This window comes from Phymastichus coffea, unplaced genomic scaffold (genome assembly GCF_024137745.1).
Source record: "Phymastichus coffea isolate CEN01 unplaced genomic scaffold, Cenicafe_Pcof_1.1 PCOF00081, whole genome shotgun sequence".
Classification (NCBI taxonomy): Eukaryota; Metazoa; Arthropoda; class Insecta; order Hymenoptera; family Eulophidae; genus Phymastichus; species Phymastichus coffea.
This window is the reverse complement of record NW_026706892.1, coordinates 247,550-272,614: the sequence shown is the minus strand read 5'-3', so window position 1 is coordinate 272,614 and position 25,065 is coordinate 247,550. Positions and strand designations below refer to the sequence as shown.

Below are 25,065 nucleotides of genomic sequence, written 5' to 3'. Positions count from 1 at the left end.
GAGCAAGCCCAAGTGAACAATAAGTCTCGAGACATCACGCGCGGCTAAGGAACTGGAAGAAAGCAGGGAAACTCGAGCACACAGTAAAAGTGGATAGAAAAAAAAGAAGAGTCCACGTCAGTTGTGTAAGGTTGGAAGGAGAAATCCTTCTCTTATTACGTCCTTTGTTTGAAATCAAGTTGAGTCGGTAATTAACGGGTCTGCTAGCTGAACATAACCGCTGCGGAGACAGTAAATTACTCGCGTACGCGGGGAACTTTCCTCAGCTCGCCGCAGGAGCGAGAGAGAGAGAGAGAGAGAGAGGCTAAAAATTACTGAGGAAGCTCGAACGCTGCAACTGTAGCCCCTCGCTCGAGGTCATAACTCTCGTGCTATCTGCTGCGAGAAGCTGAATGTTCCTTATCCTCCGTGTGCGCGACGTATATATCCACTCTCTCTCTCTTTTCGTCTCGACGGAGAGTTTTGCGGTCGTCGCTCGCTCGTCACTTATTTATTTCGCACATTCGCGCTGAGACAACTACTATTGCTGCAGCTTCTTGACTCGGGGGCCGGCGACCCTTTTGACATTGTCACTGTGCGCAGCGACTCCGGCCATCAACTTTTAAGGTAGACTGAAAAGACTGCGGGTAATTTGATGGTGGAAGCTTCTTCTATATACCGCTTTCTTCACCCCCTCCCCCTCTCGTGCTCGCTCAGTTTATTTTGTAGTTTGCGTCCAGGGTATTTCTTCTTCTTCTTCTTGTTTCAATCTTTTTTTTAAGTTGACGAGGGTGACGCGCGAGAGAGGGAGAGCAAGTGAGCAAGGGAGAGAGAGAGAGAGATAGAGAGAGAGAGAGAGAGATAAAGTTTGATAAAAAGTTTAATGACGAGTCTTATCAAAATTCCCCTAGAGATAAAGGAGCAATATGAAGGCAGTTTAACAATTTATTAATGCAGTTAAGACTGATACTTTTGATTTGAAAACAAACGAAGCGTCAGGCTTATTTTTAGACTTGGTATGTTAATATACTTGCGAACTTTAGGAAGTTTTGATCGAATGGAATTTTCACGATATCGTACGTGAAAGAAAAAGTTTACTTTATATTACTAAAACAGTAAAGTTTTCGGTTGATTGGAAGAAGTAAATGCATTAGAAAAACTTGTAAGTGCGCGACATAAAATGTTCAAGTGGTATTTGTATGGTAATTTACGTAATTTTTTATGTATAATTTAACTATGTTATTATGATTTTTTATAAAATACCCTGAATACATATTTAAAAAGTTATTTGTGTGGGGCTACGAAAAAAAAAATCACGTTTTTCCTCGAACTAAAATTTCAGTGAGAGATGTCGGAAATATACAAAAATGCAATGTTTTCCAGAAAATCACAAATACCATCCTCGCTTTCATGCCCAGCACAAATGATGATAAATGAATCGTAGAGATGTTTGCAGAAGTGTGTAGCTTACAACGCGTCTTTCAATTGCACGTGTTCCTAGAATCAACAAACGCATAACATAGATTGCACACGTTACATGAAAAATTCAAGTGAGCGAAGCGTAGTTATCCGAAATATTTTCATTCGTGAACAGGTACATGAAAGACAGAAAGACTCCGCGAGTCTCGTTTGTTCTCACGCCTCTCGGTAGAAAAATGGATCTCTTTCCTTTCTTCCTTCCTTCTTACTTCGCACCTCGTTTTTTTAGCTCGCGCGCGAGCTCGTCTCGTATTCGGGATTCTCGAAATCACATTTGCACGACTCAAGATTATGGATAAGGGCTTATCTGAATATTCTCTCTCTTCTCGCGGGGAAAAAATAATTTCCCCCTTTAAATGCTAGCCGCAGGCGGTTTATACATTGCCTAGCGTCTACCACTGAGCAAATTTCATTTTCACGCTATAAAAACAGAGCACGAAGAGAGAGAGAGCCAAGCGCTAATGCTGTAACTCGAAACTTTTCTAATTTCCCGCTCGTCTAGCCTTTTAAGGCTTTCTCTTTGATCAGCGCCGGCCGTGAGCCAAGCGTTTCTCTCTCTCTCTCTCTCTTTCTCTCTCTCTTTCTACAATCTCTTTTCTCATCTCTGTGAATGCTTTCGCACTACTCGTCTACCTTTCAATTAGTCAAGTTATTTTGCTGTTGCTCAGTTTTGTTTTCCTTTTTATACATTTTCAAATACTAAGGAATTTGCGCGCCCACTATCCGAGACCAGTTGTTTCATTTTATCCTAAGTTTAAACGAGCTTTTTTTAGTACCTTCGTTATATCGCTTCTTTTGTTTGATGAACTCGCTTTCAATAAAGCTCTTCCCACAAAATGAAGTTCAACTAATCGTATTCAAGTCATTTTAGGTGGATGAGTATGCATGGAATAACGCTGAAATAACTTCAACGTTGTTTTTTTTTCATATGAAACAATTATATGTATTCAACATAATTTATTTAAATTATTTCATTGAAATTCAAATAGCTTAATTCATGCAGTGTTGATGGGAGAAGTTTTTCAGCTACTATTTTATCAATTATCGCTGCCGTTAATTAATAAATGCGAGAATCATTTAGTTTTGACGAAGCGTCACTCTGATCATCGTTCTGATTTTCATTGCTGAAATCCACATTAACCTGATGTACCGATAAATAACTGTCAATGTGATTTATATATCTTGCCAGTAAAATTGATTTCGCGTGGGTAGTAGCATTGTCAATCGTAAATCAGTAGTGAAACGCACACGAAAAGTTTAAGCTATTGTTACATTTTTGTCGTCGTACGAGAGGAATCAAAGAACAACGGCCAAGAAACATTGACGAATATCTGCCAAGTGCATTGCTATGATTTATTTATTTTGAGCATTTAAGACGTCCGCGGCAGCGAATCGGAAAACTTGGCTTTATGTCGCGTTCGACCTACTTCGCACTTGCTCGCCGTTCGCGCGATTCCTAAAGTTATTGCGGAGACCTCGTCGATACTTTCCTAACAATCTTCTTACTTGTCCCTCGTCGCTCTCGCTCGAGCTGTATCCCCCCGAAACAAACTTTTATAATTCGAGAAAAGCGCAACGAGAGAGAAAAAAAAGAACTATACACCCATGCACAAAAGTGGACGACTTTTGCAGGGCGTTAACTTTTTTGTTCGGCTTACACCAATAATCGGAACCATTGCGAAACTTCAATGAGAAATGAGAAAAAGAAAAGTAACTCGAGCGACCGAGCGCGTGTGTGCGTTCTTGCAATGAACGATACACCTTGACAAACTTAAGACACGAATTGCATTTTGTGTACGAATGGCGATCGAGGACTAGGTCACTTTGATATATTGCTGTGGGTTTGTCACTGTTTGGCACTGAAAATCAAGCCTTTATCAGAGAGTTAGCCTTTGACGCGAGTAATCGATACTTTTGACGACCTTGAAATACGGGCTTTATCATTCGACGAGTCAAACGCGGAATGGATAATGCCTTCAAATGCACATTTCACGCGAATTTCTGCGGCGCGATTTGGCTCGCTCGCACGATTCTCTGATCGATTTCCAATGTGTGTGTGCCATTCGTTTGATATGCCATCCCTTTCCCTCTCTCCTTTTTATGTTTTTACAGGAATTCATATCGCGTGATCATCAATTTTGCGAAATATACGTCAGAGTTTTAATAAAAAAAAAAGAAAAAAGAATGAAAGAAGAAGTCTTTTGTAGGCGCGTACGTTCATAGCGAACCGAGCGCATATCATGTTTGAACTTTATGACGCAATCTTCCTTTTCCTTGCACAACGTGGATATAAATTATAAGTATTTGATGCGTAATAATGTACGATAATTCATAAAATTATAACGAAAGAGAAATGAAATTATTGGATGGAAATAAACGAAAATAGACTGATAAAAATAAAACTTTGAGTGAATTAATCAAATATATATATAAATCCTTTTGCGCGATTGAATGAAGGAAAAAAAATTGGTTTAGTAAAAGCATGACAAACGAAATGTAAGTTATGCGCGAAGCATTTGCATGAGCAAATAAACTAATATATAAAGATGGAAGTGTTTTTATTTTTCCTTTTTCTCGAAAAATACGTATAAACAGGGCGGTTCTCCGAAGTCAATTACACAAGACAAATATTAGAGCAGCTAGTAGTAGCTTGACGATGAAACAGAGAACAAACAACAAGGCGCACTCCTCGAAAGGGAAAACAGATCCTCGGCATTCGCGGATAATTTATCGAGGAGAGCGAGCGAGAGTCGAGGAAAAAGGAGAGCTGTTACTGCATGCTCCTCGTCGTCGGCTGCTACCAGCCAGCGAAAAGCTCTTTTATCTCCGGAGGGCTGATTGGCCATCGCCTCCTCGAGTATTTTCACCTCGAATAAAAATTGAATTTTTCTTGCTGCGGCGTTGAATTGAGCGCTGATTGGCTGCCTCCTATAATCGACACTTCGACTCTCCCTCTTCTTTCTGCGAGTTACCTTTTCAATTTTTGACGATTGGATTTCACATCCAAGTGTAGACGAGTGATTGGCGTTTTTCGTTCAATTATATTCACTTTAGCCTCCTCGAGGAAAAGGTAAGAAACCGTTCGACTTTTTTTTTGTTATCTCGATGCTGTACGATTTGACGTTAGAGCGGTTCGAAATTCCCTATTGATTTTGACGAGGAATGACTACTAGCTCGCACCTATCTCGGCATGGAAATATTCCGATAGAGCAAGCATTTGAATTCCTTATCGTCTTCGTCCGAGGCCCCTATGATATTTACCTTGCCGATGAAATTTTATGCTAATGCTACTAGTACGTGTAGGAAGCGCAGAGCCATTCTCGCGGTCAAACTTGTGTATGTATGTACGTATGTACGTGCGTGCAGTTCTCGAACTAAACGATCTATCAATGAGTGTTATGTGAGTCATTGTCAAGTTTAACGACATGGCCAACACTTGTTCGTCGACTTTTTTTTTTTATATGCATAACCAATGTGTCTAAGAATGATTTTTTATTGCGAAGAAGGTCTTCCGATATGCAGCTTGATTGCCAATCAAAGCCTAGACTCATTATTTTCAATCTAACTGCTTTAATGTGATGTTGTTTTGCTGTTCTCAAAGTTAATATAAAAACAATCAGTATATAAATCAATATGACACGATGATGTCAATCCATAGCTTTTTCTATTAGACGAAAAATATATTGTTGTTTAAAAAATATATGGGTTGCCGTCAAATCGAAAATAAAACAAACTAGGCTAATTGAAAAATATATTAGCTGTATGCATAGTTTCAACCGAATTCAAAAGTAAATATTTCGGTTTTATTTACTCTTCATCGTGATTTCAATCACGAATATCCCCTTTCACTCAGTATAACTAAGAACCCAAATATTTCACGAATCATTTTTTCTCAAAAAAACCTCGAAATAAAACAAAATATTTCCATAAATACGTGCCATAATTAGCGATGTCAAAGTTCACGGAGACTGCAGAGGCAACGAGTTTGAGATTAAACCGGCATAATCATGCAAGCAACACGACAGATGGGTCTATATATATATATAAGGTGTGAACGAACGTTCATCCCTGATCAATGTGTATTCGTGTTTCTCTCATGCTATTGGTTTTCTCACGAATAATTTACCTTTGCTGGGGTGAATGACTCTCCCCTTTTGATTCGGGCGTTAAGTATCGATTGGCCAAACGTCAAAAAATAATTTATTTTCGTTCCTTTTACTTTCATCTGGGTCAAGTTCACGTCACTCTCGCTTTTAGTTAACCTTATTAATCAGTTAGCGTGTATCTAATCTTTTTTGCCTAGGTGCTTTTCCAAAATTAGCTTAGTAATTTAATGTTTAAGGAATCGATGAGAGACAAATTACAATCATAAGATTAGCGTAGCCAAGAAATATTTATAAAATATATTCCAAGTATTTGATCTTACGTCTTACGAATAGTATGAAACGATCAATGTGAAATTGACAGATTATCATTGTTTATAATACTGTGAAATATTATATTAATATCGATGAATCGATGAGAATGGTTGAAAATATTTATTTTCAATGAGGCTTCCATTTCGCTCAAAGCATAAATAAAGTAAGATTACTATTGAAATTCCACAAATATATATCGGTTATTACATTATCTCGATGTATATATGATTTTGGAGCTTATTGCCTGGCAAAAAATTTATGAGGTAAACGTAAAATAATTCACACCATAAGTCACGTATTTGCAAGTAAAATAATGGCTTCATAACAAATACATATCCTTGTCGCATAATCGCGCTGAAGAGACTAGATTTTCACGTTGAAGACACGAGCAAACAACGCTATATGTAGGTATACGTACGACGACAAAAGAGCAGAGGATAACAAGCATCACAATAGTTGATCCAGCCAAGCTAAAAGGCTCGGCAGTTAATCTACCAAGGTTGAAAATAAAAGAGTTTGCTCTTTTAAGTGTAAAGGTCATTACTCTCTATCTGTCTGAGGTTATATATGGCAAAATCCCTTATCGGTCACTATGTACATATACGAATGTCGGCATTGACTCCAGCAGCAGCAGCAGCAGCACAATCGAAGCTCATTCACCTTGCCGTATTATTAGCGTTATGGAACGATACCTACGATGACAGGCTGCGGTCTCGTTATGTTACCCTTCGTACCTTCATTACAATCGATGGATCGCGAACGTTCGTTGGATTAGGGGCTTGCATCAGAGCTTCCTAGTTGGTGCTTTTACCATCAGTTATTGCGCGGGAAATTGACGTTGCTGCCGAAGGGTTTTCATGATTGGAGATTCATCCGAATGGATAGTGCATTGATTTTGATGAGTGCAATTTTGGAACATCATGCGACATTTTTGAGTTTTGTGAACAGTGATGAAAATGACTTTAAATTTTGGATTATGTTTTGATTTAACTATACGGAACGAAATTCGACAATTTTGGTCAAATTCATTTTGCCACAACCTATGCGGCAAAATAAAATAACTTTCATGATTATATGAGAGTGATGTACACTTTGCAATGGGTTTAGTATTATTATATTAATTCAACGCTAAAAAGAATAGAAAAATCTCCAACCCATCTTCAAAACATTGAAAAGTATTGTTCGTGAGCTATTCACGTAAAAGTATTAAAGTAAAGAAGGAAAAATAATAGAAAAGACAATTGTATTATAAACTAGAAGAAAACAGCATACAAACTTAGCTGAGAGTTGATATGCGCAACAGTAACTTACGAGGTGACTTTGTTGAATTTAAAGTTTTAGAAGATCTCATCACGTTACTTTGAAAACATGTGTACAATTTAAAGACTCAGTTGTATACACACACGCGAGCGTGCACGCGCGCACTTTTAAACAAATTAAGCAAATAAAAAATCATAAAATAAGGTATATAAAAATAGTATTAATCTTATTTTACAAGGATAACATAGGAATAATATTGTTTGCATCGAGTTGAAAACAAAATTGAGAAATATCATCTGACTCCATCAATATTAACTATCGATCCAGTGTATAAAGCGTGTTCTCAAGAGAACTGTATCAATCGCGATAAGATGTTCCGCTACGTTACGACGACGCGACGTCCTTCACCGATTACCCTCGCATGGCCTTGCCAAGAGTCACGGGCGCCTTATCTGCCGGCCCAAGTGGGAAAGACTATAAAGCAACGTAGAATCGCGAGTTGCGCCGACACTCTTCGGCGATCTTGTTCACCAGCCACAGCTGCGCGATTCTCCTGTTGAATTATGGCTGTTCTCAGGCTCCTTACCGTTGTCCTGCTTTTGCCCTCGCTAATGGTTTATGCCATGGACTACAATAACTGTGAGTATTTCTTTGACTGCGATTTGGGAAATCCTTTTGTCAATAGCGAGCTATGTTTCGAATCTGATTTTAATTAGAGTTCAAAAAACGACATTTTCGTGGAATGCTATAAGGACGAAAAATATTGATTACACCAATTACAAGGGACATGCGCAGTTTTTTATTATTTTTAGAGCTACGTGGAATATTTTTTTACAACCGATCGTAAAAACGCTGTCAGTAAAATTAATCAGTAGCAGTCGATCGAATCCTCTTCAGGCCTCGTGGCTTATTCATTCGAACAATAGAATTCATCATGTATCCCTTTGAACTCAGGTCACACAACACGCAATAGAGTATCGTGTAATTACACATGTATAATTAACGTTATTAGCGCAGGCCACTGTTTACAACGAGCATGGTATCGATTAATGAAACGCTTAATAATTATTCTCGCTAACAACATGTCGTCTCAATTCTTTATTTCGGACAAGCGAAATTCGCCAATTAGGCGAGAGAGAAAGAGACAGAGAGAGCTTTTGCCGAGCTTGCGTATTTCATTTTCATGCTGCGCTGACTGACCCAGCGCAGGGACAGTGCACGTCACTAGCGCTATTGCTGATGATGACAGCCTCCGCGACCAGACGCGGATATTCCAGTAATTTTCTACATTTAATGTTCGCCAAGAGAGGAAGAAAATTGTCTGACACGGCTTTTACTTCCTCATCGTTAGAGGAGATGATTGATTTAGCACTTGTCAATTGGAGCTCAATCGACCTCTTTCGACAATTAATTTAACTATAAAACCGGCGTTTCGCAGAGTTTTCAAAACCAACAGCCGTACAAAAACACAAGCTTTTGAGCTTGTATATCGCGAGTAAAGTGGAAACATTAACAAGCTCGTTATTAAACATAAGTTGGACAGAACTACTAGCAGAGCGTGGCGCACGCGAATGTCAGCGGTTACGTTAAATTGAGAGAGAAAGAGAGAGGGAGAGCCGCAAGGTGTACATACTAAATTTGGTTAATTAACTTCCGTGTGAGCAACAGCGGCAAAGCTGTACGCTTGCGCATGTACAGTTTTCAAAACCACCGAGTCGTTCGTCATCTCTCGTCTCTATAGATTGCTATCCAAAAAGAAAATATGCTTACGATATCGAAAGCAATCGCGCCGCAGTATAACTGTCAAACAGGGATGACGACGCTGAAAGGAGGGGTAGCGGTACGGCGCGTCGCATAATCCAGACCTGACGCTGCTTTTGACATATCTATTACGAGAGAGAGAGAGAGAGAGAGAGAGAGAGAGTCGACTTGGAAATTCTATAGTGCGGCTCCAATTAATCAGCTAGCGCGTGAAACGCCCTGACAGATCCGGACTCCTCTCTCCCTCACTGTTCGAGGCATTAAATTCGCCCTTTCAATGGCCCTGTCGCCGCTGCCTATCTGCCACCGCAATCCTCTTACGCGCGCGCACTCCGCTCTCTCTCTCTCTCTCTCTCTCTCTCTTCCTCTCTCCCTCTCCTCTATCTCGATGACCCTTTTCTCACTGCCATGCTGCACCTCTTGGCCGAAGAGGCTTCTTTCTCCGGCTTGTAATTTCGTTTTTAAGCTGGATACAAACCATTCCTCGACTGTATAGCTTTCCGACAAGCTTCGATACTTTCTGTACCGAGACCGATGGAAAGTATGTTCAGTTAGTGGACGTTTCAATGGCATAATGGATGTGATACTGGATTTAACGTAACGCTATAGCATTTGTTTTTCCAAACAATTGCAAATGTTATTTTCTATTTTTGTTATTACTGCTATTAATCGACATTCCTTTTATAATGGGAATTCGATTTGCTTTTGACCGTGAAGTGAATGTTACAATTATATTATTGAATAACTGCGACACTTAATTAGAGCAGAATTTCACAGACTTCGATTTCAAATCGAAAGTTGTAATCTGATTAAACATGCTTAAGTGATTTTGATTTCCTCTGCCGGTAATTAAATCACTTTTAACAACCGATCAGCTTATTTAATCTCATTTTAGGAATAGTCCGTTCATGAAGAATACAAAAGGTCACTGTTACCTTAAAGCGAAAGCTTTGACACAATATATATTTCTCGTTTTTTAGCTTTAAAAAACCTTTCTAAATAATTATTTCTTCGATCTATACCTTTAAATCGTATTGAATTCCTATCAGAGTAACCGCAAACTGTTGTTCTCTCACACAAAAAAAGAACATCCGATGGGTAGCAAGAGGAAAATGAGTTTACGTAACTACGCGGACTCGTTAAAACTACGCTACGTCGAACCAATCCTACGTGAAAATACTCAGGATTCTGGGACTAGTTTTTTTGTACCTTTGCGATTATCTCGGTGTTAGGAATCCGAGAGGACAACTCTTGTGTCGATTCTCCTCTCTTTACTATAGAGACTAACGCATGAGCCGATTAGCTCGGAAGCGTTTGACCGATCGACAGTGAGAGAGAGAGAGAGAGAGAGATAGCTATTCCTTACTCAAAGGCCTTTGATCAGTAACGCGTTCTTCTTTTTTAACAGTTCCTCTCCTTCTCTCTCTCTCTCTCTCCCTCTCTAGCCCTGTCATTCTCCGAAATAATTAATAATAGCCGAAATAATTAATCAATGCATAACTCCTTTTGCTGCAGATACGTAGCTTAAGTAGCTTTTAATTAGTACTGAAAGTCGACTTTTTTCTAGACGAGTTAACGAGATTAGGCAGAGCCGTTTTTTCTTTACCAGGTATGATTTTAACGAAATTCAAAATAGTAACATTCTCACTATGACTTTTCGTGTCGATCCTGAAAACTGTTCCTGTGAATTTTAACATATAGAATGTAAAAATATTACATTCAAGATGATGATGTGAACTGAAATTTTTCTTTTTTGATTGCTGGATATCGGCTGACCAAATTATGTCTTACTACTTATCATTTGGATTAGAGTTGATGAAAATTTTAAATTCTTAAAGTTATTATTTTAGTTAGTAAATTATTCAGACTTAGACAATGATAGAACATATGACACTATTTGTAATTACTATAAAAATTAACCACTATAGTAATTCATGTACAATGTATTACATACGATGCTATCTACATTAAGCAAACACTTTCAAAATGCAGATCGATAACGTCAACATGAAGACACTCACTTGTACCTACACGCCTATATTAAAAAGTTAAGCTTGTAAAAAGGCCACGGGTGCAGCAACCAATAGAGTAAGGCAGAACGAAGTAGACGAATACCGGGTTTACTTCGTAAGTCAGATAATTTTTCGCATGACAGAATTCGATCGAACGGCAGCGACAGGGAATTTAAAAAGACTTATCTACGTCAAATGGAATCCCAAAACCTTGAAAAATTTCACATTGATCACTTTAATTTAATGCGTAACACTCACATAACTAAAACGTTATTATTTTCTTTTGTCCAATTGCAATCGCGTTTCAAGAAACCAAAAAAAAGATACTAAATAAAACATTGTTCCTCGGTTTTACTATAAATCATGATAGAACACGGCAATGAATAAAATTACGACGAGACATTCGGTCATGGTAGTAGTAGTAACGCACGGCGAGATTAAACGGTGATAGCCTATGCAGCAGCAGCACACAACTCCATCGGGGGCTGGGTCACCAAGCTTCGTCATTATCCCGCTGAAATCGCCATTGTGCTGCTCCATAACGGGTCGCTAGATGTATTCGTGTGGCCTCTGCAATACGTTAATTATCGGCAGGAGAGGGAGAGGGGAGGTGGGAGGCAGTCGATAGCATCGTCGATTCTGCAGATTATTCCGGCGGACCGCAACCGACTCGCTTGCGCGCCTTAATTAACGCCCCTGGACCGAACTCCGTTCTCTTGTAATCCGAATAATTGAAACGTAATCATGAGAACGATGAAGAACTAAAGTGCTTCTACGTTTCCAATCGGTCAACCTATCCCACTGTGGTTTCCTATTAATCGCTCAGCCGAAATTTATTTTCTTGCTACAACCGAACGCGTAGTACAGATGTTTATTCACAATACAGTCTTGCCCGATACGATTGCGCTCGAGTGCAAAGGCATAATAGAAAGATATCGCTGAAAGAAAAATTACTCTACGAATTACTCCGCCAGAATATTTCGGTTTCCTTGGTTTAAATTCAGCCTTGCGTACACCTGTGCTCGCCCATTGTTCGTAAAAGTACAAAACAGTTTTTCAATAAAAAAAGAGGAATGAAGGGTCTTGCGATACGTCATGTTTTTTCTGAATGCCTTGGTGGAAAGAGGTGCACAGAACCGACGGCGTAATAGGAACGTTTATCCAGAGCAATTAAACGTGCGCGACTGCTTTCAACGCCCTTTTTTGAAATGTTAATTTCTAGCTGAAAAATCAAAATCCTCAAAGTCTCAAAGGGCCACAAAGAGATTTACATAGAGAGGCTAGCACTCGGGAGGCTCGGATTTCCCTCTCGGTGAATCCTTCATACTCGACCGATGCTCTTTGACACATGCGACCTTTACCCGTAGCAGTAGAACGCGAGCCAAATAGTCAAAACGAACGCTGATGCTTTTTCCGATGAGAATAGGCGACTGCGATTCTTTCTTTTATTCTTTTCTTTTTATTGATATCCTTTCTACGTTTTTTGCCGCTAACAGTGGCGGATGTGGCATGCGGCCAAACGATTAAAAAGCAGCCACGTATTGCTGGCGGCGAGACGGCTTTGCCCGGGGAGTTTCCGTGGCTGGTGAGCATTGGCATCAAAGCTGGACATATCTGCGGCGGTACTATTGTTAATAAGAGATTCATCCTTACTGCTGCACACTGCTTCTGTGGGTAAGCATTTGAAAATATACTGACAATTAATGTCTTATTTCATATGCATTGCGAGACTTATAAAGAAGATTGGATTTATGTAAGTCTGCATTATTCGGAAAATCTAGACTACATTTGAAGACATGAAAATAAGTTTTGAACATGTAAAATGAGTGGAGAAGTCATTTTGCGAGTGGAGTAGTGATTTGAACCTTCATTCTTGAAAATAGAAAATATAAAAAGAAATTTAACAAGTTTTGAAAGTGTGGAAAAGAATTTTCTATTATATATTTATGTTCAATAATTGTTAACATTCTACAATCATTAACATTATGCAGATGCTTTTAAGCCAATTTTACAATAATAAATATTGAATTTTTCCATTAATCATTGATATTTTATCATAAATTCATGGACGAAGTTGATTAAAGTAGTTTTAAATTAAATTTAAACTTTTGAGCTACTTGCACGTCGTAGAACCATAAAATACAAATTCTCATAAAACTTAGATAGCTAATCAATCAAAGCACGTCGTTTGCGCGACAGACACGCGGGGGGAGGTATTTATTGGGTTATTGGGGGCATTTAATTGCGTAGATGGGATCCAGTGAACGTGTATAGGCTTCCGAACGACTGTAATAAAAATAGGCTGTAGGCAATATTTTCAATATACCGAGAGCCTTTTGAAACAAATTGAACGAATATGAATTAAAAACTACTCAAAGCCATGTGTAATAATAAACGATCTCTTCTGCGCGTGTGATTGACGGTTTCACTCAAGTTTATTTTTTTCGCTTGTTTGTTATTTGACGTATAACGAAATGAAATTTCACTTTTCAAATATTGCTATAAAATGATTTGTCAATATTTTATTTTATTATTTTTTCGTACGTCACTCGCGCATAAAACTTTAAAGCTGTCACGCACAAAGTTATTTCTTGACATTTCAATGTAACGCAAATTTTGAAAAAAGTATTTTTAAATGGATTTTTGCGGGTTATTTATTTTCGTGGGAATATTGAAAATAGAGCCTCAAACTATACCGCGAGCAAAAAAAATTTCTTTTATAAACTATTTCAGCGAAACGAAGGAAATTTCAATTTGTAGCTACATTGACGAGTTAATAAATTGCCGAGTGAATATAAAAGATAATATTGATGAAATTGTTGGATGCAAATTCAAATATAATACGAAACGACCTTGCAAAATAATCAATTCCGTCGGATGTTGGAAAAAACACGCATGCAATTATTTTAAAAGCTGGGCGCATAAGCAAATACCAATAAATGAATTTTCATCTTGGAAAATACACCAGTTTCCAAATCCACTATGGAAATTCGAGCGATTCAGCGTGCGAGATAACCACAAAGTTAAAAAGAAAATCTAACGTACCGAATAGATTATCGAAAATTCTGGGGTATGCGGCAGCTGCGCGCACATACGTAACGTCGAAATGCACGAATAACGTATATCCCTCGAAAACGCTCGCTTCTTCCTAAACAAAATACGATCGGCACACTAAATTTCTCGTCAATTGGACTCTGTGCAAAAAATTTCCACGTATACGTCGGTTGCATTTACATCACGAAATGTCGATCGTCGAAAATCAATTGAATTTAAGATTAAACGCGTTCGGACGACGTGTGGATTATGCTGTGCACGTTTGAAAAAAAAATTTAAAAAAATAAAAGCGAGAAAAACAAAACAAACAAGAAAGAATCGCTGACCTGAATGCCTCATTTGCAAAACTCATCAGCTTATAGCAAGAAACGCGTATAACAATTACGTTGCTTTCGGAAAGCGCGCGCGGCGATTAATTTCCGTGCTGTGACGCAGCATACACGTATGATTAAACGCGAGCTAAAACCCTCGGCAGCGCTATTCGCATCGCCATCGTCGTCGACGCAAAACCCAGTTCTCGTACAACGGCCGCTGACCAATGCGCGTGGCTATGTACACATCTACACCATTTCCACTCTCGCACACAATGGACTTTGCCAAGTGCTACACTCTATTTCTACGAGCTTTTTTTTTGACTGTTGTCGGTGTGTTAGTTTTGAGCATTATTCGAATGCATTCTCGTGCGTTGATTGAATTTTTTTTCACGATAACGTGGTTTATCTATATGAATTTGGGTCGCTAACTTTTAGTGGGAAATTCTTCCGATGGTAGGTTTTTTGAACAAAAAATAATGGTTATGGCTCATTTTAATCTTCTTTCATTTTTGTGGCTTGATAGATTTTTATTAATTTTTTTAAAGTGACACTTGCTGTCAAGAAGAAATGATTAAAATATGAATTAAATTTTCAATCGAAGTAAAACACTATAACTAAAAGAAATGTAATAAATGTAACTTCCATATAGTTACCAAAGTAAACTTCACCAACGTCGCCGATCTCGAAAAAGTCATCTTAGCTAAGGAACAAACGTTTCCAGAGTGTCGTGACTATTCACTGAGCGATTAATTAATCGGCTGCGTGAGAAAATCTCGAGAGCAAAGTATAATTGTCTCGGCACTCTCTAACTCCGCACGAAAATGAAGGGCCAAGAGAGAGAATTTAACTCTCGCATTAATTACTCTCTCTCTCTCTCTCAGAGTCCACTTCTGGTGGTGAGTGCACCTTCTGGCTTTTAAATCGTTTTAATATAAAAAACCTCGTTACCTAAAAGCTCTCTCTTTCTCTCGCGGCGATGCGAGCTTCGCTCGTGAAATTATGCGCACCTGATGATACTTGTTTCTTTCGAAGTGCAGCCGCGTGCAGTCAAGCTTTTTAATAGGATTTGCGCGGCACCGCGCTCACGGATTCTTACGAAATGCCACGACGAGAAGCTGCGGTTGCGAATTATTTTTCAGAGAATGCAGCCTTTTGTACAATCAGGCTGGGCACCGTCGCGGCTGTTCCGAAATTGAAATCATTTTTCATATTTCATTTGTCGACGACCGGAGTGAAAAAAAGGGAAATTTTATCATGACAACGGAATCAAGTCAATCAGAGGGATCGCTAAAAATGCATGGAAGTTTCGGAGATGTGAAAAATATAGGTCGGCTGGGAGCATAAAATATTCATGTTTTTCCATTACCGAGGATTCAAGATTTCGCAATGCCGTGGCGAGCGCGTATAAAATAATGTTATTTACAATTCAAAACGAGCGCGTGGATGCATTCAAAGTGCAATTTTCATCGCATGAATATAATGTATTATATCTAAAATAGCAGGAATAAAGTTACTGCGTGCAGTTTACAAGGGATTCGCTTCGTTTTGTTTGCAGACGAAATGGTTTGAAGGAAAAAAGCTTGATACGCGTGACACTCGGCGAATATAACTTGGCGGAACCAGAATATCCCGCTGCTATAGTAGTGGGTATCAAGAAAATTATCGTCCACGAGAATTTTACCTGCGGCAAATACCTGAACGACGTAGTTCTGCTGGAAGTTAGCGAACCGATCGAATGGTCTGAAAGCGTTCAACCAGCTTGTTTACCTTTGGCTGAGGGTTATGTTGGTCACAGTACTTTCACTGGTCAAAGTGCCATTGCTGCTGGCTGGGGATGGCTCGGAGAGAGTCCCGAGCTTATCTGTGAGCATTAATAAGATTTCTTGCTAGATGTTGCGATTTTTCTGTCGAGACTAATGAAAGTAATCCGGTGCTCTAGATAAAAAATCGAAGGTTCTACAAAAAGTCGAAGTGAACGTTGTCGAGGATCAAACTTGTAATGATTGGTACGCTAGTCAAGGAAAAAAAACCCAATTGAAACGCGGACAGATGTGCGCTGGTCACGAGGAAGGTGCACGTGACGCTTGCGGGGTAAGTTTAACATGCTTTTTTTTATCGAAAAACTCAATGTATAACGTAGGAAAGAAAGCGATCTCACTTTTCGCTGGAAAAACGTGACGTTGTAAAGAAAGAATATATAAAACCAAACTATAGTGCAATCTCCCGTCTGTCGTAACACCTCACGCAACTAATAATTTCACTGGTGACAGTAAATCTGTCGTCGTCGCACACCTATTCCGTTTCGTGTAGATAGCACGCGTCGGAACACGGCTCTCTCTCTCTCTCTCTCTCTCTCTCAACTGCAACTATATAACAAACTTTACTTTCGTAAAGTTGTTATAGTGTGAAAAAGAAAAAAACAATGCAGTAGCTAGCCAGTGCGGCAATTAGACAGTAGTAGCACCTCGTAAACTGAAGTCGCGCGCGCTAACAAAAGCCAGTTGAGGCAGCAACAGAAGCAGCAGGACGCGTCAGACATACATACACACGCTGTATTACGCATAATTGGCAATTGCACTGTGAAGCTAACAGTCATTACGAGCTCAAGCGGCCGAATTCCTACGACTAATTGAGAAGCGCGAGTAGTAGGAAGTCCCTTGCATGCACGCCAATTAACATGCTCGATCGATCTATACAGCTAATACACACACTTTATCTAGGTCGCGCGAAGGGAACGGTTTGTATTTTTTTTTGTCGTCGTTAGGAGAGAAGGCAACTCGTTTGCAAGCCAAATGGACACGTTTTTTCTGCTCCGTTTAATTTCCACTCGAACGTGTTGCGTTCAATTTCGCTTGGAGGAGAGGAGGGAGGGAGAGAGCGTGGGTAATCGAGTTGCGCCTCGCTACATCCTTTATTTTTTTCGCAGGCCGACAGTGGTGGTCCGCTCATGCTCAACGATAACGGCGACAGAACCATGGTCATTGGTATTGTCTCATCCGGGATTGGATGTGCTAGGAGAAGGCTGCCTGGAATTTACACGAGGATCTCGGAATTTGTGCCCTGGATTATTGAAAAAGCCAAGTGAATTGACCCTTGAATAGCTCGGTTCCTTTTCAGCTGCTGTTAACGTTCCACCGAAGAATAGTTATTTTGTATGATACTTTGTTTTAATAAGTTATTGTTCAGCTTGTTGTAGTTCAACTACCCTCGAATTGTTATAGAAACATTAACCACGATTGTTTTTATATTTAGGATTTTATGATTAATGAATTAATCTAATCCAAGTAGCGAAATCTTTTTAATTTTATGTGTCAGTGTTAATTTAAATTTAATTGCTCGAAGAGAACATTTTGAAAACTTTGGATCACAAAATTAATCTTCGGTCGATTTTCGAGTATTGATAAGAGCACGGACTGTTTTTCTTTATAATTAACAAGGATTTCCGTTAAAAAATCAGGACGTTATTATCCCACTATCCTTTTAAATGTGATATACCGATATCATCCCTTTAGGTTATGGATTTGTAGGCCAAGAGGAAACGTCTATTCACTGATTCAACAAGCTGAACTACAGGTTGACAAAACTAACAGTCACCTGCCGAGACCTGTTTATATGAACTCTTTGATTATTTGAATTTTTTGAATTCTTTTTATCTTTATTATACTGACGATAGACATTAAAAAGCATTGACTGTGATAAGTGTGAATAGAGAATTTTAAGGATAGTAATTTACCTGTCTTTAGTTTTAATGGTCTAGCCTTATAGCGTTTGAATTGTTGCACGAAAAATATTTATTTTATAAGTGTCTGATTCTGGTGTAAAAGTTTTGTATCTTGTGTTTATTTTCCATCATAAAAATTTTATTGTTATATTATATTATTGCTATATATATCGCACGAATAAAAATTTTCGTCAGAAACATATTCAAGAGATTTTAATGCACGGTGAGATATATGTGGAAACCGACTGCTACGCTACTGACCGACAGTAGTTATACCGACGATAGAATAAACAAGTGAAATAAAGATTTTTAAGAAACCGAAATTTATATATATCTTTTGCACTAATAAATGATAAATGTTACTACTGTATGAAATTGTGTAAAAAATTAACAACTCAAATATACTATGCAAGTAGAAACAATTTTTCAAAACTTTTAACTTAAATACTGCATATATATTTAAACTTTAATAATTGGATTCTTTTCATTCTTCCTGAAAACAAGCGTTTTCCACAATGAAAATTATTAAACAAAAATATCGCTGGTCGTACCTGTCGAAAGGATGAAAAAGAGAGATGATAGATCATATTAAACTCAAGTCATAGAACAGTAAAATGAGACGTCGTCTCACATGTCACACTATATTTCCGTTTTTAGATTTTGGACGTGTTGGCGAGGGGGTGATAGTTTCGTGTATCGTGTAATCTCTGAGCGCGTTGCGTTGGCGGTGGAAGCATCGTTTTATCAGCTAATTAATCTGGACTATCTGGCGGCTTAACGAGGCCGCGAGCTATAAATTCGCCGGTGACTTTATAGCCAAGTGCAATGACAGTTAATTGCCGGCTGCTACTCCCGCGAGTCGCATAAACCCGTCTGCACGCGCGCGAGCTAGCTCGCAGGCGCAAAGGAGAAAGAGAAAGAGAAAGAGAAAGAGAGAGAGAGAGAGAGAGAGAGAGAGAGAGAGGAGGAGGAGGAGGGGAGGAGGAGGAGGAGGAGGAGGAGAGACAGAGGTCCGATAACGATGACGAGGCGAAAGCACAAGTCTTTCGTATGATGCTTATAGCATATATATGCACCTCTATTGCTCACTTCACATTGATGTATAGGCTTGTCTTCTTTGGTATCTACAAATTGACTGCAGAAAGTCTGTATTCCCATGTACCTACTCCATTGTATCCGGGAACTAGACTAGAGTCAAATACTTGATTCTTAGGAAAGTTCATTGTTCTTTATTTTTCTCGCAATTTCCACTCAAATATAAGATATATTGCAGCATAGTAAATAACTAGATTAAACTCTTCTCTGTTTTCTTGGTCTTGGTGGGTTCCATGATACATGAGTATGATCTGTAATTGAAACTATGTTTGTACCACCCATTTGAAGACCTTTCACTGCAGCCTAGTGGAATAAGATAATTAGAAAGTTATTATTTTATATTAGCAAAATTATACCCTATCAAAAATATAACTACCAAACGACCAGGTCCTAATCCTTGTATCCTGACTCTCGCTGTCCTGACACCAAGTGCCAATGCTTTCTGCAAATTGCAAACATATAGTAAGTGACTATGCTCAATGCTCCCTATTGACTTAATTATTATTACAATAATTAACTTACTCCACTCATTGAAATTGCTGTTGTTTGTGCTGCGATATTTGTTCCTTTTTTGGCCGTTTTGAAACCTTCAATACCGCATGATCTGATAATGTGTACTTTTCCTTCATTCAATCATATACATTTGCTTTATTCACTTATATTATAGTTGATTATTTATTAATAATGACATGAAATGATAGTATGTGATAATATGAAATAAATATCTGTGGTATAATGATTATTATACATATGTTTAACAACTTATGACTTGAAAGTAAAAATATTAACAATATAAGAATGGCACTGTTATAGCTTACCTTTAAAGTCTGTGAGAGTTATAATTGTGTTGTTAGGACAACATTTAATATTAAAGATAGGTAACTCTTTAAATGGAATTCCATCGAATAGTCTGTTTGGAGTATTTATGTCAGGAAAGAGATCATTCCTAAAATACAAGTATGTAAGTAAGATAGAGAAGTAGAAAGATGTTATTGTAACAATCTGAACAAATAATGAACTTACTGGTCACCAAGGTTGTCAATTTCAACAGACTGTTCACCAGCAATAGCAAGTTTATTAGGTTTTCCCATTGACATTCTGTAAGTTCTCAAATCTCTCCTTTCTGCACTTGCATTGGAGGTTATGTACAACGATCTAACCAAATAAAGTAAGCTGTCGTTTGGAGTACTCGTCAATCTCGTTACACAGGTGAATGACATTTGTTTTAAAATATTTACAGTAAATCTAATCATTTTTGCGTTGTTAACTAATAGTCTTAACTAAACAGTAACTTATAAAAAATACTGGTGGATGCGGATCTGAAATAGCAGACGAGTTGATTGTGACCGACATGGTCATGGACTCATGGAGTCATGAATAACAATTGCACAGATCGATCGTTGGCCCTCTACAGGTCTGTAAGCGTACACGCGACGTCGCGATCGCGACCCCGCGAGCGACGTTCAGGAAAATATTATTATCGATAGAAGGTAACATACATGAACAACCGGAAAGTGCAAAAAATTTGATCTTCCGACGATACGCATCGTGAAAGTGGGGAAAATCTGTTCTTACCTTTGGCATCTAGCTTGCAGTGAGTTACGAATTCCCCGTGGGGGCTGCAAGTTCTACTTAGTAGTGCGTGACGTAGACGGTATCTAAAATTCACGAGCCTGTCAAGTTGAAAGAAGCACCCATGAGAGAGCGCTTGTCTTTTTTCGTGTAAAAAATTTGCGGGATACAAGCGAGTGATAAATTGGAGAAATGCAATGATAAAACGAAACCCACGGAGGCGGCAGAGCTCGTTCGCTCGGTTCGAAAGCAGCGCGCGCACGCCGATTTCCCCTCGAAATGTTATCCATGCCTCTTTCCGGGAGGAATTCGCCGACCTCGTGCGCGATAGAGGCAGCTCCTTGTGTATAAATTAACGAACGGTAGCTTAGAACTGGCGGGCCCTGCAGCGAAGCCGATAATTCGGTCTCAACTTTCCTCCCGTCGAATTAATCTGCTTTGAATGAGGTTGCGCGAGAAACTTGCCGCGCTAGGCTGGTAAGAAACTTCCGAGACATTGTGCAGTAATAAAGAAAAAAAAAAGGAAAAGAAAAGTTAGCGCGTTGGATAGCTCTTAAGCAACAGAGTTAAAGTAGCAACTATTAAATAGCTCGCTTTCTCGCGCAAGTAGGTATGTCACGGTGTATTACTATTCATGACTTGGCCGAGAATTGGGTTAACATAAAATTTACTGCGCGCGTAGCTCGACGACGACTGCCGTGCGCGCGAGATAGAGACTAGCTTTTGGATTAATTTTGCAAGCTCACTTGGTCGTCGTCGTCGTCTTGCAGGAATCTTTTCATTTATTTATGCGCCTATCTCTCAAGAAGCGAGGGGCAAGTTTTTGAAATTTACGTGTATTATTCCTTTCGCGCTGTCTCTCACTCTCTTTTCATAGCTGCCTCTTCACTGCTTGTAACGAGATTTCCCCGTTTCACTATTTATGTTAATTACGTTGGCTTGACGAGCTTATACGACGACTAAGCCTGAATATGCTTCAAAATTGAAGTTCAGACCCACGGTCATGTGAGTTTTGAATCAAGCAGCATTTTTCGTTTGTCACAGCGATACTTCAATGGCCTGTATTAGATGAATAAACGTGCGAGTTAAAGCTATGCATTGGAGTTACGTAACATTGTGATTACTTGTCCTGGTACCGACGCGATCAAATTTCCTTACTTTCAAATGTCGCGCATATCTTCCCTTTGAATTGATCAATCGCGCGATGAGTCATATTTGCAGAGAACTGAATTTCCATCGCTGGCGAGCGTAGCAAAGAAAGCTGCACCAGACGTGTTTTATTTCCTTATTTTATTTTCGCGGCTCTCGACCAGCCTTTTTTATTTACGCTCAATGCATTAGTTAAAAGCGCGAAAGTGCTCGTCTCTCTCGTTCAGAGGGGGTTTAACGATGTGCGAGGGAGCTATTATTGCCAACACTTTTTTACGGTCGAGATAATATTATCGTATCGCCTATATTTTTTACTTCACGTCAGCGGGAAAAGCTTTATGGAAAGTTTTACTGTATTTCTCTGCTGCCGCCAGGCATCCTTAAAGCCCGTTTACATTTTCGCGTAAACGGCCTCGGAGAAAATTTCGCGATATAAAACATTGAAGGAAAAAAGAACAAAAAAAAGAGAGAGAGAGAGGGGGGCGGCGAGAGAGAGACGAGTAAATAGCAAATTGCCCTAGGGGCTTTAATCGATCAGTCGTTTTACCAGTAGTGCGCCTAGCTTGTAAAAGGAAACTAGTTTTTCCGCTGTTACTGGTAATATTCGTAAATGTGTACTTGACCTTTTACTCTCTAGCAATTCGCTGTTATTTTTTTTAAGTGTACACTGGCTCATATGTTGCCCACGTCAACTATTTCGCGAGCGAATCAAGTTTTTCTTTATGCTTCTTTTCTTTTGCTGTAATAAAGTTGCTATGGGAACGATAATTTAGTGTGCAGGTATAAACATTCGTATTAATGTTTGTCGGTGGCAAGTTACAAATTCCGTCGTCGTCAACATCAAGGGAGATAGAGTAGTGCGTCCCTGCAAAAACAGAAGGTTACCGCACACTCGACTAGAGGTAGCTTCTCTGCACTTAATTGTAGCTCAACAAGCTCGCTCGCGGGCTACTCGCGTAGCCGCTTTCTCTCTCTCTTTCTCTCTCTCCTCTGCTGTACAATTGAATTACAGTCATTTTGCGAAAGCGGATGCAAGTATAGCATAGTGCTAACTCCGTCTGTTTCCCTCTGGCTGAGGCGTGCTTATCCACTTTATTTACCGTTGGACGTTCGGAACAAAAGTGATTCTTTGACCCTCGTTTGACGAGGGTCGTTAAGACGCTAGTCTGTGTACGTGTGTGTGTCCCTAAGGTCTAAGTTGTTAAAAGACAGTCTCTCCTTTTTTTTTATCTACGTCACAGAGAGAAGAACCTCTCATCTGTCAAATGAAATTGCTATATGCGATAGCTATTCGGAAAAGTTTCCCAGCGATTGAATCCATCAAGACCAATAAGCGACGTCGATATGTTAAGGTTAAAAGTATGCAAATCACCGCGATATTAGCTAGCCTGCTGTGCTGCTTTTGATAGCCTTCGTTCTTTTTTATGATAGCGTATATTTAATCCGCTGAAGGAAGAATGTCGCATCATCATACGACGACATCGCCCGATCTTTTGCTTATTACATTTTTTTCTGCCACTCCTTCTTTTTTTTTGCTGTCTCAGCATTAAAAATTCTTAATTTTTCTCAGCGGTTCTCTTAGACATTGCTTTGTCAGGTTGTGTTGATGGATGTTTCATAGCATTTTGAGTATACAGGAGCGGTCCTTGAACGTAAAAATAGTAGAAGAAATCAATGATTTTTCAAGGTTCGTCGAAGTATTATTTCTATATCGTGACCTATTATTTCATAGCTGTATCGTCAATTAAATTTCACGCTAATACCGATTCATTCAATTCTGTTCATTTATGGACAGCAAATTACCTTCCTGCGTCATTCGAATAACCTGTATTTCTTATTATAGCTATGTTGGAATTGCTTTGAAGTAGGTATCAAGGTCACGAAAATATCGTCAGCATTGGTACTTCACGCTGTAATTAAGATGAAAGTACGATCAATAAGTGACATTACATGGTAAAACAATCTATCATAAGTAGCGGAATTTGAGGGTAAGCCAATAAAAATTTCATTAACAAAAATAAGCCATCACGCGTGGCGGCGTGTATGCCTGGCTCGCATAAACAATCGATTTCCTTCTAATACCCGACGTATTAATCACCATATCAAAACTCAATTAGAAGAGGGTTGGGAGTCCCGCAGGAGAGAGGAGAAGGAAGTAGGAAAAGAGGTGGAGGTGTAGCCGATATACCTTTGTGTCCATGTGAAGCGAGCCGCTCTTCCCTTCTCTCTCTCTCTCTCTCTCTCTCTCTCTCTCTCTCTCTCTCTCTCTCTCTCTCTCTACTGCTGAATTTATGGGGGACCACTAACTCTCCCCCTCGCTCTCTGTGCTTTCAACATCTCCCACGATAAATAATTCACACCCGCATTGTATAGTGTGCATCGACTACGCGCACGCGATTATTTACCAAAAGCCTTGTTGAAATGCACAAGCTGTGACAGTTTCCAAGTTTTTATATAAAATATAATATTCACTTGTTATAATTCAGCTGGAGTATATTTTTTATTTAAAATGAGACGATGAGTTCGTCGGTTCGAATTTCAATTCATTTATTTAAGGAACTAAATAAATGTACTAACTTTAATGTGATTGAATTAAAGGAGTACAGTGAGTACGGATCTAGTCAATTGAAAAAATGTTTCGATTGGAGTGTTTCATCTCCGTGTTTTGAAATATTCTTAATCCAATTCATTTACTTTTTGTTCTCTCAAGCTCCGAATAATACTTTTGCAATCGGATATGGTTCTGGAATCATTTTTAACTTACCTCAGAATTGTTTTATTTTTGAATGCAGTAAAAAATTCGGTTTCCACAAGATCACATATTACTTTCAATCACTAATATCTTATTTTCGGAGTTCTGAAGAGTTACGAAATTTGAATCTGAGCTTCCGAACATTTAAAATGCAAATAACTCTAAACTAGAAAAGTCAAGAGCGGTTAGATTGTAGAATAAAATGCTCCGCAATTTATTAATCATTCACTGTGTAGTTATTAGTTGAGGTGACTCAATTAAATTATTCTTTTTTTCTAAAATGAAACTAATGATATAAATATCTTAAACTCAGTTTAGGATATCTTTCCTCAAATATAGCGTCAAGGAACACACTACAAGAACCATCGAAATATCAAAGCTTAGAAATTCTCGATCGATCGACATCCTACCGAGCAAACAAAATAACGTATATACAAATATTTATGTTACTCAATTTACCCACCAGTAGTAGTAATACTTCACGTTCACATACGCACGA

The 25,065-nt window shown here is 38.9% G+C and overlaps 2 protein-coding genes across 2 annotated transcripts; one reads left to right on the top strand and one right to left on the bottom strand.

Annotated features, from left to right (window-relative positions):
* Positions 1–7,661: 7,661 nt before the first annotated feature.
* On the top strand, positions 7,662–17,982 carry LOC131668576 (acrosin-like). Its single transcript, XM_058942859.1, has 5 exons — positions 7,662–7,775; positions 12,406–12,583; positions 15,833–16,140; positions 16,217–16,368; positions 17,204–17,982. The coding sequence occupies exons 1-5, from the start codon at positions 7,700–7,702 to the stop codon at positions 17,360–17,362; spliced, it is 873 nt and encodes a 290-aa protein (XP_058798842.1). The 5' UTR covers positions 7,662–7,699; the 3' UTR covers positions 17,363–17,982.
* On the bottom strand, positions 16,007–20,448 carry LOC131668577 (small ribosomal subunit protein uS11m). Its single transcript, XM_058942860.1, has 6 exons — positions 20,117–20,448; positions 19,912–20,039; positions 19,616–19,716; positions 19,470–19,535; positions 19,075–19,396; positions 16,007–16,138 (listed from the first exon to the last, which is right to left on the bottom strand). The coding sequence occupies exons 1-5, from the start codon at positions 20,344–20,346 to the stop codon at positions 19,289–19,291; spliced, it is 633 nt and encodes a 210-aa protein (XP_058798843.1). The 5' UTR covers positions 20,347–20,448; the 3' UTR covers positions 16,007–16,138; positions 19,075–19,288.
* Between the last annotated feature and the right edge of the window lie 4,617 nt (positions 20,449–25,065).